The 20,113-nt window shown below is 43.3% G+C and overlaps 1 protein-coding gene across 1 annotated transcript in view; it reads left to right on the top strand.

Moving 5' to 3' along the window:
* Positions 1–14,201: 14,201 nt before the first annotated feature.
* The window catches only part of efna5b (ephrin-A5b), a gene marked incomplete at both ends in the record, with an annotated part of 141,501 nt that continues 135,589 nt past the window's right edge, over positions 14,202–20,113 (top strand). The window contains one exon of the mRNA XM_080738318.1: positions 14,202–14,326. Within this exon, the coding sequence (XP_080594444.1) occupies positions 14,202–14,326 (125 nt within the window). The remainder of the gene's footprint in view (positions 14,327–20,113) is intronic.

Raw genomic sequence — 20,113 nt, 5'->3', positions numbered from 1 at the left:
TGCCCATCCTCTCTCCTCCCAGCTTTTTTGGCCATAATTATATGTAACTGGAAGTGGAGGATAGCCACTCCAAATTGAGGCCTCTTATTGCCGAAGCCCACTGAAGCGCTACTCACATTAGGGACGGGACAATGTGCTCATAATATCTGTATCAAGCGGTGTCTCGTCTTAATTCAGTTTTATTACCTCCATTCATAATGCTCTCATAATGATGAGATGGATCCCAGCCAGGGGATTCTCACAGTGTCACCTTTATTATCACACCCTATGATTTGTCATATTCTCCATCTACAGGACCCTGTAATGAGGATGAATTAGACCTCCCCGGATTAAATCTTAACTCTAATCTAAACTCATTGACATGCAAAGTATTCTTTATCATTAACCCTGCATTTGCTGACCAGGTAAAGAGAATGAATGGAACATTTAACGAAATACCAAAACACAAACACAGAGGTTATGTGGTACATCATTTCTGCTTATACAACACCTAGTACACACACACAAATGCGCCAAATTGTTTTGACATTTTTACATGTGCACGCACGCACGCACGCACGCACGCACGCACGCACGCACGCACGCACGCACGCACGCACGCACACACACACACACACACACACACACACACACACACAGCTGCCATTAGCACACACACTGGTATGCAACATCCCACCAGTGGGGTAAAGTAACTAAGTACATTTAGGCTACTTAAGTACTGTCGTTAAGTACAGTTTTGAGGTATTTGTACTTTACTTGATTAGTTCCAGTTTTCAGTACTTTTACTTCTACTCCACTACATCTCAGAGGCAAATATTGTACTCCACCACAATTATTTGAAAACTTTAGTTATAGTTACTTTGCAGATATAAATGATTATATTATAAAACATACATTAATCCACTTTAGCCCTATTTTATACCTCAGCTATTTGAAAATACCGATCTATAAGCTCAATACTTTCGTATTTTTACTGAAGTACATTTTTAATTACAGACTTTTACTTGTAACTGAGTATTTCTATATTGCAGTATTGATACTTTTACTTAAGTAAAACATCTTAGTACTATTTCCACCACTGCATCCCACTGCATAGTGCATCAAACACAGACATAGAGAAGCAATCTACTTTGTTACAGCCAGGCCAAATAAACATTTACACTGCACAGAAAGGACTGTGTTGTGGTAAGTTGGTGGCTTCTAGACATTGGCGAGGAGAGGAGAGGAGAGGAGAGGAGAGGAGAGGAGAGGAGAGGAGAGGAAGAACACTACTACATCAATGCTGCTGAAAGAAAGGGCGTACATGTCTGACACAAGACAGCTGTTTTCACACGCACATCGCCTGATAGAAGATGCCTTTAAGGAATGCTCCTATTAATTCTTTATCATTTCATATCACTTCCAAACATCCCTGGGGACAAAGCCGGCTTTGAGTGGCTATTCTCATTCCACCCAAAGACTAAAGACTCATGTTTACATTATGATACAACAGCACGGGAGGGAAGAAGATGACGTTTATCTGGCACGATAAAACCCAGAGGTCTGGCAAAGACATGCCTCCACCACGTGATCTTTACACACACATGCACGCACGCACGCACGCACGCACGCACACACACACACACACACACACACACACACGTGCGCACACGCACATACGCTTATTCTGCTTTCCATTTCGTTCACATATAAGCTATTATAAAAACTCTGCTTCTGCCGGATGAATGGAAGGACCTTGGAAATCCCTATTGGGGATCAGCGCCTCATTGAAGAGGAAGCACTTGTCCTTTACATGTGTCTGTCTGTCTGCGGCACTGTGATGGTGTACTAATGGCGGCGTCTGCCCCCCCATCTGGTGTCCATCATTTGGATTCAGGGCAGGCCGGGCCTCCCTCAGCAGATACATCCGATTAGTCCCTCTCATCGATTCCTCTCGGCTGTTCATGACTTCGTCAACCCAAGGTGTCTCTTCTATGACACGCCGTCTCCCTGTGATTTAGTTTGCCGACGCTCTAAGTGCATTGAGTGTGACAATAAAATCTTTAATCTAATATGTATTCTAAAGAGGAGGGGGGGATGGGGATGGTAATGCACTAGATGAGATCAGCTATAATGGTATGAGATATGAATGAGCTTTGTGTCACTATTTCAGGCTTTGGGGGGCTTAGGAATATGGAGTGATTATTCACTGCTGCTTGAATACCACATGTACCGTTTTACATTTACATTTAACACTCTTCGCTCATGATGACACTGGTATATTAGAGCAAATAGAGAGCAAGAAGATATTGTCTGGGGGGGAGCTGACTCAGCAAGGAGAGGACAATATGAGGTAAACTGTAAAATACTCTGTGTTCGTTTATCCATTTGTAACTCAGAGAGTGTAGAATGTACTAACAACAAATGGACTCCATATGGTTGCATTTTGCACACTCTCTGAGTCCGAGTTTCACCCTGTGCTTGTCGAGGAGGAGATGAGTTTTCGGTTTGATAATAGGAAATATAGAACGCGAGAGGGAAGGTCGTTCCATTATTGGGCACCCAGCAGGGAGGAGAGCTAAAAGACCAGGTGGAGCCGTGGGCAGCTTGTCACAAAATGTGTAATTGGGAAAGGGACACAGCCGGCGGCGGCAAAGCATAGAGCACAGACTGATGTGTACAGGCTGGACCGCGGACTGGAGACTAGAGAGGTATCCTTTGCTGCCCAGCCTTTAGCAGCCCTGTGTATGCCAGTAACTGGGTTTTGAATACGACATGAGGCACCACAGATATTCAAAGAAAGCGAGTACTGGAAGAGGAGGACAGGGGAGATTTTTGGACAGAGTGAACACAATGTAGACTGCAGCATGCTGAATGTGTTGTAGGGGCTGCAGAATGCTTCAGGAACAAGGCTGACACAATGTTGCTGTAGTGGAGCTAGGCACAGTCTCTGTGCAGTCAAAGGAATGCTTTAATCTGAATGAGTTTATTGGCCAGGTATATAATGAAGATTGCATTGCACTCACAAAGAAGAAAAGAGAGGTAAAATATATACAGCAGGCGGAAAAGTATAAAATATAATAGTACGGTATAAAAAGGTAAAAGGGTCTAATAACAGCATGGCTTCCCTGTGGAATCTGTAGTTACGGATGCGAGTTATTGGTTGTGCAGTTTGTGAACGAGGCAGCAATGATGTGTTTGTGCTAACGTGAGCGGAACACTGTGAGCCGTGATTGGTGTAGCAGTGTCAACTATGCTGTGTACTGCTGACCAATGGTTCTCAAACGTTTTAATTTCATGAACCCCCAGTTTGGTATTCATGAAGGCTTCGGGACACACTGGAGTGTAAAAATGGAACCAAATGGGTCTGTAACACCCAATACACACTGCCAGCGATATTGTGTGATATCCTGAATATGGAGCGTCAGACATGGCATTCCGACATAGCCCAAAATCATTCAAATGAACAATTAAATGAGTAGCCTAAATAACAAGCGGAAAGGAATGAAGTTACAGTGCGGCGCGTGCACACACAAACACGCACACGCATGTATCAGGAACACATTCCACTATGCCATTTGAAAATCCAATTTCCTTGACTCATAATAAATGTCAGACAATCAAAATAGCTGTATTCCAGGAACAGGCACAAAGAGCTTGGCTCGTATCTCAGAGTCCAACCAACAGTTGGGACTTTTGTAAGCTTTCTAAGATTAAACAGACAAATACCCCAGTCTGGCACATGTGATGTTATTACCTAATGTTGTAAGAAGGTGTGTGGAATGCCATGTCTTCCCAGTGGTGCAGTTAATAAGTCACCTTCTCCAGGGATAGGTAGGCCACTAAAGTGTCTGGTAGCCTATAACTTAAGTGTCTTGTTCAGTCCCAGGGTCTCCAATTCAAACTTGCCAACCATGTGGCATGTTCCTTTCAATGTCATTAGCATTTCATGATTGAACTCACTTTATCTTCATTGATTACCATTGTGTTAAAACCAATGAATGGATAAGGATGTCATGCCTTTTTTGCAAATGTATCAATTGATTTGGGGATCTATCCAATTCTATTGTATTGATCTATCTATCTGTCCGTCTGTCCCGTGTGTTAGCGGCGCTAGCGGGCCTGGCTCACAGGGTGTAGTGACGAGTCTAGTACAGCATGCTAAAGGGATGCTGCATGTAGAGACGCATGTGATCCCCTCCCTTAGATCCTGCCCCTGGACGGTAAAGGAAGCAGAGTGCGTAAAGCCTTCCAAGGTCAATACATGGCCTCTCCTTCACCAGAAGCCCTCAGCTTGCCTCCTCGTGGCAGCACACGGTAACTGGAGTCTCACGACGAATCCAGGCTAAAAGGCACAGGATCAAAAGGGCAGCAGTGGGCCATCCACCAGTCATTGCCCTGCTGCCTTGCGGGTAAGTTCAATTCAATTAAATAACATTTTATTAAAGTGTCAAATCACAGCAAGTTGTCTCAAGACACTTCACATATAGAGCAGAGAGCCGACAGTCCCACCCTGAACAAACTATTTTTGCGACTGGAAACAAAAAACTCCCCCTTAAAGAGGCGGTGCCATAGTTTTGTACTTTTTCTGGTTTTCATGTGTCTAGGAGGTTGACAGTACTTCATTAGACCCCCTGGTGTCTAATGATGTGTGAGCAATTATGTATTCCCTTTGTATTTGGGGTTTCTTCCTGGAGGCTGACACCTTGTGGGTCAAAAGTGCAGATCCAAAAACATAGATAAAACCAGTAAGACTCCCTAATCGGGAGATAAGCGACCGTAGGTCACTTATCTCCACAAATAGGGCAAAAATGTGTTTTGCCAAAATCTTCCTGATCCATGTTGATGACATGAGTGTAGACATACTGTGTAGTGATTTTCGTGATTTTAGGGCAAAATCTGTAGGAGCAGTGTCCAAAAATGTGTTTTTAAAAATCGGCCTGGAGGTGGCGCTATATGGGAGAGATTCATGTTGATGGGATGAGTGTAGACATACTGTGTACCGATTTGCGTGATTTTAGGGCAAAAATTGTAGGAGCAGTGTCCAAAAATGTGTTTTGCAAGAATCGGCCTCATGGTGGCGCTAGAAGAGGGCCATGTGAGAAATGAGGGGTGGGGTCTCCGCGCCGGCAAGGCGGACGAATAGGTACCGGCCCCGGCTGTCCCGGTCGCTCCTAGCCGGAGTTACGGCATTTTATGTGAGCTGCAGTGTAGGGGGTCCTCCACTGGGGGCGCCACCACTTTTGCATCCGTTCTGGAGCACCAGGAGTGGGTGGTCCCCGGGAATTCCCCATGAGCAGCCCCGTTGGGGTGGTCATTTGGTCAGTTTAGCACATTTGGTCATTTTTTACATCTGGGGGTCCCCCAGGGACCTGGGGGTCCCTGGAGCTCCGGGGGTCCTTGGAGGTTGTAGTTTGGCAGGTAAGGAACGTGTGTGCAAAATTTGGCATGGATCGGGGCAACGGTTGCGGAGATATGAGCAGGGCAAGAGTGTGACGTGTGAGGTGTGACAGACAGACTGACTGACGGACTGACAACGGACTTACACTTTGTGCAGGGTTTGATAGTAAATGCGACCTACGGTCGCAATAACATCATATAATCATCCCCTCCCATTTTACCATTCACCTAACACTGTGGGTGTGTCTAACTTCAGCTGGGTCACCACCCACCATGACAACCAGGCATACTTATGAACATAAAAAAAATTACCTTCTATATCTATCTATAAATGCGACAAATCTCTGTCTGTTTGTTTGTAATCCGCGTATCTCGAGAACCGTTCGTCCCACTGGCTTCAGATTCGGCACGTGCGTTCTCCTCCGTTCTAGCAATAACAATAATAGTAAATATAATTGTGTAAGATAGTATATAATATAGTAGTATAACAATAATGAATGTAGTGGTAGAGAATACAAATAAGATAATATATATTAATATTAAGATAATATATACAGTATAGTGATTAGTATAATGAAGTAGCAATCAACTGTAACTGCAATCACACTCTTTGGGCTGCAGATGAGGGTCTGTATTGTAAGAGCAGTCCATGGAACTGTGAAGTGGGTGCGGGTCCCCAGAAGTAGAATTTTAGTGGCAGACCTTACTGGAGTGTGAGTCTGTAGTGTTAATTACAATTACACTGATGGGACATGAACCCACACAACCAAATTGGGTAGGAGAAGAGATATTAGGGGGTAAATAAGTCCAGGAAGACAAAGGCTAGGGAAGCACAACCTGGGAGAAAAGCAGCGTGATGGAGGCACACGTCAGACTGATGTTTCCGGCAGACTCTTGCAGCTGTGAAGAGGTGCTGGTTGTCTTGGGTCTCCCCCTTGCCACTAGGTTCTGGTTGTCTTGGGTCTCCCCCTTGCCACCAGGTTCTGGTTGTCTTGGGTCTCCCCCTTGCCACTAGGTTCTGGTTGTCTTTGGTCTCCCCCTTTCCACTAGGTTCTGGTTGTCTTGGGTCTCCCCCTTGCCACTAGGCTCTATCTCTTCATGGTGAAGATAGTGCAGCTTGGAGCTGTGCACCCCCAGTGGCACTTGAAAAACATCACTGCAAAGGTCTACTTCTGACCGTGATGAACAACGGACTCACTCGCTAGCTTTCGCCGTGGACTGAAGACTCACCTTTTCAGACTCCACCTAAACCCTTAGCACTACAGAAAAATCAATGAATACATGAAGCTAGTTAGCATTTGTTTTGTTTTTTATGTTTTTTAGAACTTTGATTATATGGTGTTTTTCTAGATAGATATCCTTTTGCATTTGTTATATTGTTGATGATGTACTGACATATTATCTTGTTTATTATTGTGATGTTATCTGCTGATTGTAAGTCGCTTTGGATTAAAAGCGTCTGCTAAATGCCTAAACTGTAAACTGTAAACTGTGATGGATCCAGAAGTAAGCTGTCTGTCTGTCTGTCTGTCTGTCTGTCTGTCTGTCTGTCTGTCTGTCTGTCTGTCTGCCTGCCTGCCTGCCTGCCAGCCTGCCTGCCTGCCTGCCTGCCTGCCTACCTGCATAAATAAATACTGTATCTGTTTGGACCCATTGCTTTTCTGTTTATACATTGATTTGCTTAGTAAATACAAATACAAATCAGATCTTTTGATTCCTGTCTACCCAAGTTATACTGTGTGCGTAGTATAAATTATAGGATAGAGATGATCCTGTTTTTCTGGGTTTAGCGCACAAAGCCTATTGTATGTGCTGTGTGTTCCAAGTGATGCTAACTCACAATGATCCCTTTGTCAAGGCTAATGAGGCAGCATCATATTAACAGACTTGAGAGCTGTATACCAATGAGATTTAGAGCTACGCCATCTGAATACAACATTGCATGGATCCCCAGTATATACTGCTCTACCTAACGTATACCACAACTAAGCTATTATTACTGTTAATAAATGCAGTTTGTAAAAGCAGTGTTCTAACTGGGCATCTATTTAGAGTTGAGATGTATTAGAAATATACAAGTTTATTGGTACCGTAGGGAGAATTTACTATCAAACCCGGCAGAACCTTGACTGTCAGTGAGTCAGTAGGTAACACCTCAATGTCTATAGCTGACCTGTTGTGATATATTGTTGACCCATATTTGGCAATGCCCTTATATGGATGCTCCATATATGGCCAAGACAGAATTCATTTACAAATGCCTCAATGTCTATAGCTGACCTGCCCATATATGGAGATTCCTGATGTCATCAGTATTAAGGCCAAAGCTTGGAATGCCCATATATGGACATATGTTGTGAGTCTCATGTGGTCTATAACAGGGGTTCCCAAACTTTTTTGTCTCAGGCAACACATGAATATTGTTTTAATCTGAGGCACCCCTACATTATAATTTTCACTCCCAGCCCCTTATTTTATAGCATATCATCGTTGTCGGGTGGGAACCTTGTATGTCCAAAACCGTTCATTTTCTATTCATCTATAAAACATAGACTACTAAACTAGTGAAAACAGCAGATCTACAAGCACACTGCACACGTTGTAAGCTTGTAGATCAGCTGTTTTCACTAGTTTTGTGCGACAGTCTTGTATGATGAAGCAGGGCTTTGCGTTACCAAAAGACGTACACATTTGAAACTTACGAGGTTTCTGCCCGACGGTGACGATATTTTAGTGATTATGTTGCGAGGAAAACGTTGAGATAATAGCCATTTTGGTTAGAACTGACTGAAAATAACTTTGTACTATTTTAAATGTTTAAAATGATACTAAATATTTTTTCAATTGTCAAAATAAATTCCAAATATTATCAAATTATATCGAGGCACCCCTGGACTGCCGTCGCGGCACCCCAGGGTTCTTTGAAAACCCCGGGTCTATAACATAAGACATCTATGATGTCAGACGTCAGTCATATCCATATTTGGGAAAATATTTTGTCCACATTTTGTCCAACTTAACCAACCGCAACTCGAATCACACTTGCAAATGAATTCCGTACTGTGTGGGCGAGAAAAATAAGGGACGCTTTTCGCCCTTACTGCGTCTTACTGGTTTTATATTAGGGGGTACATTTTTTCATTGAACCTATAAGGCACAATTATGTCTGTGGATTAGCATAACCTCTCAATTGATACAATCAATTACATGAAGTTGACATCTAGAGTAAACAGTATAGCTGTCAACTCAGAAGAGACAGTCAGATGTTCCAAATAATTTTAATTAATTCCTTGCTTCCAAAATATTGATTTGCCTTCAATATCCTCCTGTAATTGGCAGCTGTCTTCAAGGGAACACATTCGAAAGAGCCTTTTCCCCTTTCTTTCATATCCATAATTGCTCGTGTAAAAATCTCTGACCTGCCTTGTTGACACCACACATTGTGGGCTCACATTTAATGAGTCTGTGTTATCATAGTGTCTCTAATTGTCCTGTTGGCAAGAGAACAAGACAAGGAATGGGACGAAACAAGCGAGAGCTGTCCAGACAGTCAGTCAGACAGTTAGTCCTCCCATAATTTCACCCCTCTGTGACCCTGACTGTGTGTGTGTGTGTGTGCGTGCGTGCGTGCGTGCGTGCGTGCGTGGGTGCGCGTGTTGGGATACATATAAAAATGAAGCTCTTGATTAAATCAGTTGATCGTCGAAGCTGTGAGTTGCCGACAAGATAACAGCAAAATCTTTAGAGTTCATTTTACTCTGACAAAAATACAAAGTGCACCGTGGTCAGTACTGTCATCTAAATGATGGGAAGCTGAGATAGAAGCTGAAAGCCATTTGAGGACAGATAGCAGTGTCTTTGTTTTCATGTAAGCTAAAGTGAACATGAGTTTAGATTTTGACCGTTTCTGTCCCCTTCCAAACGCATCACGCCATCATGTCCTGTTGATATTGCTTTCCCCTCCACTAATCAATCAAATAAGAAAAAATAACCCACTTGTCGGAAATAGACTTTGAGCTGCTTTCCATTTAGGCTACTCTGTTGGAATGTGGGGACGGCGCTCGGGGAGAAAATAGCCCTACATGAGAAGTAATCAAAGCAACCCATTGTGATGGCGACAGCAGGTTAAGGAGTGAGGGGGCAGCGGGGGTGGGGGAGGGGGTCTATTTCCATGCCAGAGAAAATGAAAGCAGCTGGGGGTGTACGCAGAAGGCAGTTCAATCGCCTTGTTATGAAGTTCGTTTTTTGCCTGTGTCTGCGTGCACGTCTGTGTCTGTGTGTCTGTGTGTCTGTGTGTGTGTGTGTGTGTGTGTGTGTGTGTGTGTGTGTGTGTGTGTGTGTGTGTGTGTGTGTGTGTGTGTGTGATGGAACGCAGCAGGAGAGGAATGCAGTCACTGCTGTAAAGTGGGTGTGAAAACGAGTATGTTAACTGACCTACAGACTGACCTCTCCCACCCCTCTCCTCCTGGTAGCTGAGTGTTTTGTGTATGTACAGTGTGTGTGTGTGTGTGTGTGTGTGTGTGTGTGTGTGTGTGTGTGTGTGTGCGCGCGCGTGCGTGTGTGCGTGTGAGTGCGTGCGTGTGTGTGTGTGTGTGGCGGGCGCGCACGTAGATTAGAATGATATTTGCGCACTCAGTTGAGTATGTGTGTTGTTGGTAGCTGTCAGTGACTGGCCCTGTGTATATATTAGTTCTAGGGAAGAGGTCAAGAGGATTATCTTAAAGTACGATTCATGCCTCCCCTCCTTTCTCTGCTGTTCTTTCTCTGTCCTACTCTCTATCCGCCTCCTCCCCTCTCCCTCTCCCCCCCTCTCCCTCTCTCTCTCTTTGCCCGCAGTGTTTCATCGTGACCCGCTCTTATGTGTGAAGGCAGATCACGGGTGGACAGCACCTGTTGCACAGACGCTGTAAGTGCTGAGTGTATAAATCCTCGTTTATAGGCTACTCTATGGGAGATTCGCAGTATTTCTATGTTAAGTGTATTTCAATGTCTTTTCATTGATTTTGAGTATATTGTCATGTAGGCGTGAAGAAATAACCATGTAATTTACTACATATGTATACCATAACATAATCATTAAATCACAGTTAGAAATGTCGCTAAAAGCATTGCAGCAATAATATTTCGTTAATGTTGGTTATTTCAATGTGAGAACCAGCAAATTCATAGAATTACTTAGGAAGACTGTATCTTCATTGCACAGTGTGCAAGTTCCATGAGGAAGGGCTACCTAGAAAATGTACCCAGTTCACATAACCTGACAAGGTTTGCTATCCAGCTGAGTACATTAAGCCCACACATCAGTGGTGTAAGTACATCCAGTATCAATCTATTTTTGTGCAGAGGATGCAACCACACCTGCAGGGGGCCCTCAGCGGGGACCCCCGTTTAGCCCCAATTACAGTGCAGCTACATTATTTTAATTATTAACCTTCACTTTCATCACTATGTGGACGGAGCTCAATCTTAGTTGGCCCCATCTAAGGTTATCACAGTTTTGTTATTTAAAATGTTAGCTGTTAGTAGATTTTGTGCTAAAGGTCATTCAGATATTATTGTCTAAGAAGTGTATTTTCTATAATTAGAAAAATACAAAGTAAATGTAGGTTATTTAAAAAAAATACAAAATATTATTTTGCCATTATGTTTTTATTGTATTTTGATATAATTGTTTTGGGGATATTTGCCTATGGCTCTTTGCATGACGATGTGTTAGCTTGTAGATCTGTCCTTTTTGGACATGTCGCACCCCTGTCCCTGCAGATGGAGGTACATATATTCAGCCTAGTAGAAATTTCTGACTTCACTTTCTTGCACACATTGAAAAGTTATTCATGGGTGGTTTAAAAACATGCAGGGTTCAGCTGTTTCTCACCTGCATTTTCAGCTTTACAGACAAGAATCCTCAATCCAACCTCTTTTTTTCAGAAAAATATTAGAAAATTCTAGTGCGAATAACGTCCAATTAAGTCTTTACAGAAAAGAATCCTCAATCCAAACTCTTTTTTCAGAGTTTGGATTTGCATTTCTAGTGCAAATAATGTCCTGTTCTTAATCAGCTGTTTGACTCAAACGTCAAAATGAATGAAAATGAAATATTGTTAATATTCTATGGTAATAGCACTGTTATACTGTAAAAGCCTCTCTCTCTCTCTCTCTCTCTCTCTCTCTCTCTCTCTCTCTCTCTCTCTCTCTCTCTAGGCTATAACTGTACTAGGCATAGGCTATATTAATTATTATGTTAAATATGAATTAGAATATGCATTATTAGATCACCAACTGTTCTCAATTGAACGTGAAGTTATATATTTTATAAATAGTTAATTATCAGTGGCGTAAAGTAACGAAGTACTCTACTTAAGTACAATTATGAGGTATTTGTACTTTACTTGAGTAATTCCAATTTCCAATACTTTTACTTCTACTAGGCTACATCTCGGATCCAAATATTATACTTTACTCCACTACAGTTAGGCTATTTGAAAACTTTAGTCACTAGTTACTTCGTAGATTTGTAATATTATGACAAAACATACAGTAACCACTTCAGCTGAGCTCTACATTTTGGCCATTTGAAATTAGCCATTGGCCATTTGAAATTAGCCGATGGCTCACAAAAGATTTTTGTATTCGAAAATTTGAAATGGGACATTCTGCATAATGTAGTCTACTTTTTTTTGGTACTTAAGTCCCACATTTTGATGCTAATACTTTTGTACTTTTAGTCAAGTACATTTCGAATATCGGACCTTTACTTGTAAATTGTAAGTATTTAAGTATTTCTACATTGAACTTTTACTTAAGTAAAACATTGGAGTACTTTTCCCCACCACTGTTAATTATATACATATATATAATCTATATAACATTTTTTAAAGACAGACAAGGCACCCTAACGAACTTGACGTTGTCTCCATGGTGTGAGTCAGCTATCCTTCCAGGTCTCCTCCACTACGGGGCGTCTGGGCGCTGGAACGGCGCCTTGAAGCCCTCAGGCAGGCTGCTCTCTTCTCTTCCCCGCAACAGGCTGTCTGTCCTGTAGTCAACGACACTCTCACAGGCTGCTGACTCCACTCTGTCCATGACCATGAAATGAAAATAAATGACGTGATGTTTTGTGATTCATCACTGAAGTCATAAAAATAGGCATTGGAGAAGAAGAAAAAAAGACAGGAAAAAAAGAAACATTCTCGTGTTGACAAAAAAAACAAAAAAAACAAAACAACGAGCAGTAGTCTTGTCTGTGTAGTGTGTGTGTGAGTGTGTGTGTGTGTGTGTGTGTGTGTGTGTGTGTGCGTGAGAGAGAGAGAGAGAGAGAGAGAGAGAGAGAGAGAGAGAGAGAGAGAGAGAGAGAGAGAGAGAGAGAGAGAGAGAAACTCGAGTCGTGGTCCCAGGGTCCGCTGTGTCCGTTTGCAATGTAATTAAATCGCTGCGCTGCGCCCTTATCGGTTGGATGTGACAGTGGTGTAGCCGCGGAGCTAACCGGTCCCTGTCCTGCGACCCTCTTCAGCTATACCTCATGGTAATTGAATTAGCTCGCTTTTAGCCAGAGGAGGGGCTTCGCTTTGTTGGTGTGACGCCCATTCAAATTTCAAACCAATGGAACTATCCCCCGCTTGACTGTAACCGAACCCACTCTCGCAGTCGGCGCTCGGCTGCCTTTGGTCTCACCTTCCTACGCGTCCCGGCATTGAATGTGAAACAGCAAGAAGGGGGGCAAGAATACACACACACTCACATGGGAGAAGCGTTTGATTTTTTCACTCGCGTGATGGCTTATATATGAGGAGGACACTTGGAATGCTGCTATTTGGATTCGGTGCAATAAACAAGCGTCTCCTCTGTCACGCAGCGAGCAGCAGCAGCGCAAGAAGAGAAACAAGGCTGTCCGTCCTCTCCTCTCCGCCCCACCTCCTCCTCCTCCTCCTCCACCGTGAGACTTCCAGCACATCGCCGAGGAAGGAGAGCAGCCTCTTTTAACAGCAGTCAGCGTGTGAACGCTGGGACGGGAAGATAGCGTTTCCAGTCACACTGACTGCCCACACCATTCGCACTGACTGGATGGCTTCAAAAAGTTGCCAGGAGAACGTGGACATCTGACGAGCTCCACAAGGCATCAGTGGACATTACGCCTGTGTATTCTCCAATCCATCCTGGACTGATCCTTGCGCCGTTTTATTTCAACCACCGGCGCTGTTCAGTAATTGCTCTTTGCCCTGACACACAGACAGCATACAACGACCCACAGACGGGGAATATTACAACCTACGTAAGCTTCGTAAAAGGACTATTCCCCCTCACGTTGTTTTCTGCATTTGTCATAATTGATCTCGCTGTTTTGCGCATTCGTGTGAGAAACACAATTGTTTGATGAGCGCATCATCATCATCGCAGAACTGTCAGGGCTGACGTCTCGCAGCCACATAGCCTACAGCCTACTATCATCCATCTGCCTGTCTGGAGGATCCTGGACCCCAAGCCCCGGCGAGAGGCTGCGAGCAGAGAAACCCCATTGACTCCCAACCATTTCCAGCCTAGACAAGTCTCATCCCAAGTGCCCCGCTGAATGGTCTCTTGTCGCGCCGTCCACTCGCTCCATCTATGTATGTTGAGTGTGCGTTTGTAACCTTTTTTTTAAGAAGCCACACAAGCTGCGATAGAGACACAGCCACATGTGAACGAGACTCACCGCCCGTCCGTCCCAGCTGAAGCCAGCGTCCCTGAAGCTGACTGACTGACCCACACACACACGCACGCCGCGCAGCGCAGCAACGCGCCCCGAAACTGAAGAGGAATAACGTGCCGAAGTTTCGACCGTAGTGATGCTGCAAGTGGAAATGATCGCGCTCGTGTGCCTGGCGCTGTGGATGTGTGTATTTAGCCAGGAGCCGAGCTCCAAGGTGAACGCCGACCGCTATGCCGTCTTCTGGAACAGAACCAACCCGAGGTGAGTCTCCCCGAGCCCCGGGCACGCCGTGGCCGCAGAGTCGGTGATGTTTCGAGTCTTATCTGGACTATATTCGCCTACATGAAGCCCCGTGGAGTGATGGCTCTTCCCCCTTCCTTTCCCCCCTAATCAATGTTTATTCTCCGCAGTAAGGGCATACTGCCAGTGGTATTATATACAACCAAACTGTTACTGCGTATTCGCCCCGGCGCACATTATTATTACTGCTCATAAACGTCATGCCCGAGAGAATACACTAGATTAAAAATCGTGCGTAATAAGGCCCAATGCCTTGCATGTTGTCCTCTGATTTATTTTAATTTAATACCACAAATCCATCTTGTTCATTCAGTTAATTAATTCAAGTTATTAAGCACGCGGCCTCGTGACGTGAAATGTGCAATTTCTCTGGTTTCTTTCTGGTGAACAGTGAGCGGAACCCGAGCTTATGAGAAGATGCTGATACTGATGTCAACTCTAGTTTTCACTGAATTGATCTGTTCGGCTAGAGGCCCAGGCCCGTATTAGACATAGAATGAAAAGAAGCATGTAGCCAAACCCTGGTTATTGGTTGAGTACGCGCTGCCTACCTTTAAAAACAAGTTGTTTTAATAGGCTAGATATAATAGAAGCATGTTATAGGCCAATTGATCAGGCGACGGGGTCAATAGTAAAGCCATGGTGAAACATTGAAGAGAGCGCGTCTTGAGCTGTGTGTGTGTGTGTGTGTGTGTGTGTGTGTGTGTGTGTGTGTGTGTGTGTGTGTGTGTGTGTGTGTGTGTGTGTGTGTGTGGAGCAGCAGTGGACTACCGTATAGCATAGCCTATATGGCTCGCCTATGAACTTGTCAAAGTAAATTAGAGTTTTAAATTATCATTTAAACACTAAAGCTGGCTATTTTCCTGCCCTGTACTGTAAATATAAATATTTGTTTTTGCTTACATTTATTACAGGGTATATTGTATCACGATAATTTATCCTTTATCTCCTTTAAACACGGTTTTTGTAAGAAGTTTAAATAGAGCTATCCTATTTCCAACTACTACCAACCTTGCACTTTAATTTTTTAACAAACTGTCTTTTTAATTGTATTGCTCCAGTCCAAAACTGTTGAAGTTGTGAAATAGTTACTGACATTGATTCTATCAGTTTGTGTCATTTTTATTTATTTATTTAAACTGGAGAAGGCTATTAGGCTACACTGATCTGGGCTTTATTGTTCAACATGGGTTCAAATACCAAAGAATGAAAAGTTATCCTACAACTGCTATATTGGAATTCTCAATGAGATTTATTTATTTATTTAACTTTTTTGAAAGTGGAATAAGGCCTACCATACAGTTTGGCAACCATGAAGTTTTCCCATCAGCCTTTGTGAGCTTCAACAACAACATTCTGTGGCTTAGACTGCTGTTGAAACTTTCTGGCAGCTACAATCAAACATATTCAAATTAAAATGGATCGAGTTAATCCAGTTTTATTACTGCGACCCAGCAAACGGTTATGTACAGTATATTGCCGTGGTAGTTAAAGGTGATTAGATGTTATATATGGCCACTGCTAATAATGTCCCGATCAAATGAAAGTAAAATTAAACAATAAAAAAAGGTATTTGGATACTCTAACATTGACAAATACTGTATTAAGGTGCAAAACATTTCAAGATTATAGATTGATAGTTAATTTATCTCTGTAATTAGTGTGTTAAAGTGGTTCTCAACCTTTTATGGGACTAGGGCCCCACTTGAAAATCCTGAAAGTGTTCACGGGCCACACAACACCACCCTGCTGCCGCTCAAGTGGGCAGATGATGGGGCCGAGTGCAATTTCAGAGCTGCTTCATTTTAATGATCAATCATTCGATTGTGTTCTAGCTTGGATCAATGGATCTAACTTAAGTAAGCCCTATTTATCGTATCACAGTGAAAACTAATTTTCAAAGTTTTGAAGAAAAGAATCCATAAAATGTTATGACGTATCATCAATAAAATCTTAATGTTTTGCCAAATTAACTGGCAAACTGGCACTTGCGATATCCTCACCGCCCACCCCTGGGTTATTATTATGATTATGATCACCAAGAGATCAGTCAATATTATGCTAGAATGAGGAGGTATGTGTTGGTAGTCTGAAAAGGACCCCATGGAGGAGCCACACTAAAAGTTGAGCAAAAACTTTCTTCAGTAGTTCCACGGCCTTGACTCAAATCCCTCTTTGTTGGGAAAACTTTTAAGTCAACCCAATTCTGTGTATGTATGTTCATTAGAAAACATTTCCCATATAAAAGTCCCTCATGGAGGTAGACAGTGCAGCATTGTCCCTAGACTTATTACCTCTAAATACCGCTGGTACAGTTTACAGAGATCTCTCACTCAACTGCCAACAGCACTTAGTATTTGCTGAATAAAATCCTCGGCTCGCTCTCTCGATGCACACCAAGCCATTAATCGCATGCGCTGACTTTGTTGCACAACTATTTATATTCAGTTTGAAGTTTGTGAAAACAAGATTTATTGCGCGGAGCAATTAGTGGTCAAGGGTACGAAATGTAGGTCTGAGCGAGCGCATAGGCACTTTTCTAGAGTCTGGGCCCGTCCAGTGGGGTGTGTAGATCCACAGGGCTGATATACCATAGACCATGACTGTTGTGGTCTCCGGGCCTCGCTCTGACTTAGCCCCGTTGTTTATTTATGTGCCGCTTTGTTCAATGGAAGCAAACACAAATTCGAGCTAAATCTTGATGTGTTCTGTTGATAGACACACTTTCATTAGACTGCACTTTTTTTTTTTCACCCCAAAAAGTTTTGACTTGACTGGCCGCTCAGTTGACTTGATTCCTTCCAGATGTGCTGACAAGTTTTCACAGTCCCCAGTAAAAAAAGAAAGAAAAAAAGAAAAAAGAAAAGCCCCCCCAACCCTTTAAAAAAAAAGAAGAAAACACTGTTGCAAAAGAAATTGTAAAGGAAGTTCTACTCAAACTTAAAACTTAAATCTAAGCTCATATCCGAGCCTGAAACTGAAGGAGAGAGCATAACAACAACTTCTGTGATCAGACTAGACTGTACAGTATGTTGTGCTTTTTTGTTCTGTTTCTGTCCCCGGTAAAATATGAGAAATAGATAGCTTCCTGAGTCTCATCTGTTTCTGACGCTCCGACTCGCCCGGGGAAAGGAAACAGGTTTTCGCAGAGGTTCTAACGCCAGTCACTCTGTTCTACTTACTCTAATAGAGTTTGTTTGACTCTCACCCCTGCGGGGCAGAGAGAGAGAGAGGGAGCCAGCATGAAGGGAACATCGGAGAGGCGAGGAGAGGAGAGAGGAAAACAGAGAGAGAGAGTATGGAGAGTGTGGGAGAGATAGCGGACACCCTCCTATTGATGATTCAGTTAATAACTATTGAGTCGCACTCAAGGCTAGATAACTGGTGTTTAGGGATGGGACGATATGAAAATATCATATCACGATTATTGTGACAAAAAAAAAATTGCGATTTACGATATTATCGCGATAATCAAAATCCATTATCCTGGGGCAGAACATTTGCCAAAAAATAGGAGATCTACAAGCTCACAACACGTCACGTTGCAACGCGTTGTGAGCTTGTAGATCGGCAATCGGCAGACATTTGATAGAGAGTAAAAAAAAGTCTGTATCAAGTAGCCTACGTATATTATAAGTAAAGTAGTAAGTACCTTTTACCAATTATAGAAGGTTTAAGTGGTACCGGATATGCAGCTCGGCAAATAAAAGGTGAATTGATCCCAGTGCATGACGGAGGACGATATCACGATAAATTAAATCTCCACGATACGATTATCGTGAGTGTTTTTTATCACGATAAACGATAATATCGCGTATCGTATCGTCCCATCCCTAGTTACAGCATGAGCTCCCATACCTCTGTCACTTCTTACTGAGGCTTCTGCTCTCACACGGAAACTGTACAGCAGGTCCTGGTATTTACTCTCTACGCCCCGTGAACAGGAAAAACCATCTGTACATTCGGTAGGGTTTCGTTCCAAAACAAGCTCTCCAAAAAAGTGACACAACTCATGCAAAATGATTGATAGTACATAATTATATAGAAAGCATTTTCAAAGTAACGGTTACAAGTACTTGGTAGCAAAGTGTTAAAGCTTTTATAGACATGATGGTCTGGCATAAAGTGAAGATCAGGTTTTTCCCCCCAAAAGGATCCATATTATTTTGGAAAATGACTCCTTGGATTATTAGTATTATTAGTATAATTATTATTTTTTTTCAGGGAGAATCTTTCCCGGGCCAGGGAAATTTAGACTTTTGTTGTAGTCAAATCTTTAACGGTTGTTGGCGGATTTAAGGGGAGTTTCATAATGTAACAGTGAGCCATAATGTGTAACAGCAGCTGACAGCAATTTCTTATAGTGGTGTTGTCTAGCGAGGTGGAGGGTGCGGGGATTTCCTAGCTGTTGCTGGCTACGGTCTGCCTGTGTGTCTAACGCCTTCAGCATGAGACCAGAAACATGCTAATTGCTTAATTACTCTGGTGTAGGCTATACCTTCATGTTTTATCTCGGCTGTTCCCTTTCTCTCTCTCTCTCTCTCTCTCTCTCTCTCTCTCTCTCTCTCTCTCTCTCATGCGTGCAACAATATCAAATCAAATCATATCCCTCCCCCTTTTCCTCATAGCTTTTCTCACAGCACTCTCGCATGTACATACAGAATATGTTGGCTCTCCACAACAATGTTACACTAATACTTCAGGGGACACACAAGGACTCCTATAGGTGTATTTGCCTTTATTTGGGGGCCATTTCTCTCTATGGGTTCTGCCGACTGCTATCACTCTCTCTCTCTCTCTCTCTCTCTCTCTCTCTCTCTCTCTCTCTCTCTCTCTCTCTCTCTCTCTGTGTGTGTGTGTGTGTACTAGTGAGTATTTATTCTAATGAGAAAGAAGACAGCCACTGCGCTCTAATGGTGTCTCAGCTGTAATGCCGAAGAGACCGTCCTTCTCTCTCTCCCCTCTCCCCTCTCGCCTTCCCCAGAATCCCCACACAGTGCCACTCTCCTTGTTGTTTCATACTCTCTGCCCACCCCCCACCCCCCCCACACACATCCCCACCGACCCCCACGGCCCCCTAGCTGAGCCCAGAAAATGAATGAATACAATTAGATATTTCAGGCGTCCCTCCGCAGCTGACTGGCGAAGAAAAGAGAGAGGAGGAAAAAAAAGAAAATGCTCAGAGGTCACGCATAGCAAGCCGAGAGGCGTGCAGGCAGAGGTTGCGCGCGCTCGGCGAGGAATAACGAAGCGGAAAGTTGGCAGAGAGAATGACAAACTAGAAGTCTCCTTGAGGTGGGTGGTGGGTGGTTATTTTTTATTTTTTTCAAACAACACCCACACTGTGATGTGGCTGCAGTCATTTTAATCAGTCATGATACTGTTTGACTTTTGTCTCATTATATATCGAAGCCGTTTTTACAGTGTCCCCTGTTTTAGTTTGAGGTTTTGAGGTGGGCGTAATCTAGCAGTTATTCAACACTGTGACTAGCCTTTCTTTGTTGCAATTTCCCGGTAGTTTTTTTTTGTTTGTGTGCATGTCTGTGTGTACAATGTGAGGAACGAACCGCAAGGTCACGGAGGCCTAGTTCCCGTCTCCCCCAGACTCATTGAAAGCAGATATCGCCCCCCTTTGTCTGTCTCTCTCTCTCTCTCTCTCTCTCTCTCCCTAGACCCCTCATTACCTGTCACTGGCCAGTGGGACGTGGAAAACGTCTTGTCACTTTGTGTGTGTGTGTGTGTGTGTGT

The sequence above is a fragment of the Nannobrachium achirus genome (assembly GCF_963921795.1).
Source record: "Nannobrachium achirus genome assembly, chromosome: 12".
In the NCBI taxonomy this organism is placed as follows: Eukaryota; Metazoa; Chordata; class Actinopteri; order Myctophiformes; family Myctophidae; genus Nannobrachium; species Nannobrachium achirus.
The sequence above is the reverse complement of the archived record's forward strand: the minus strand, read 5'-3'. Positions and strand labels throughout refer to the sequence as shown.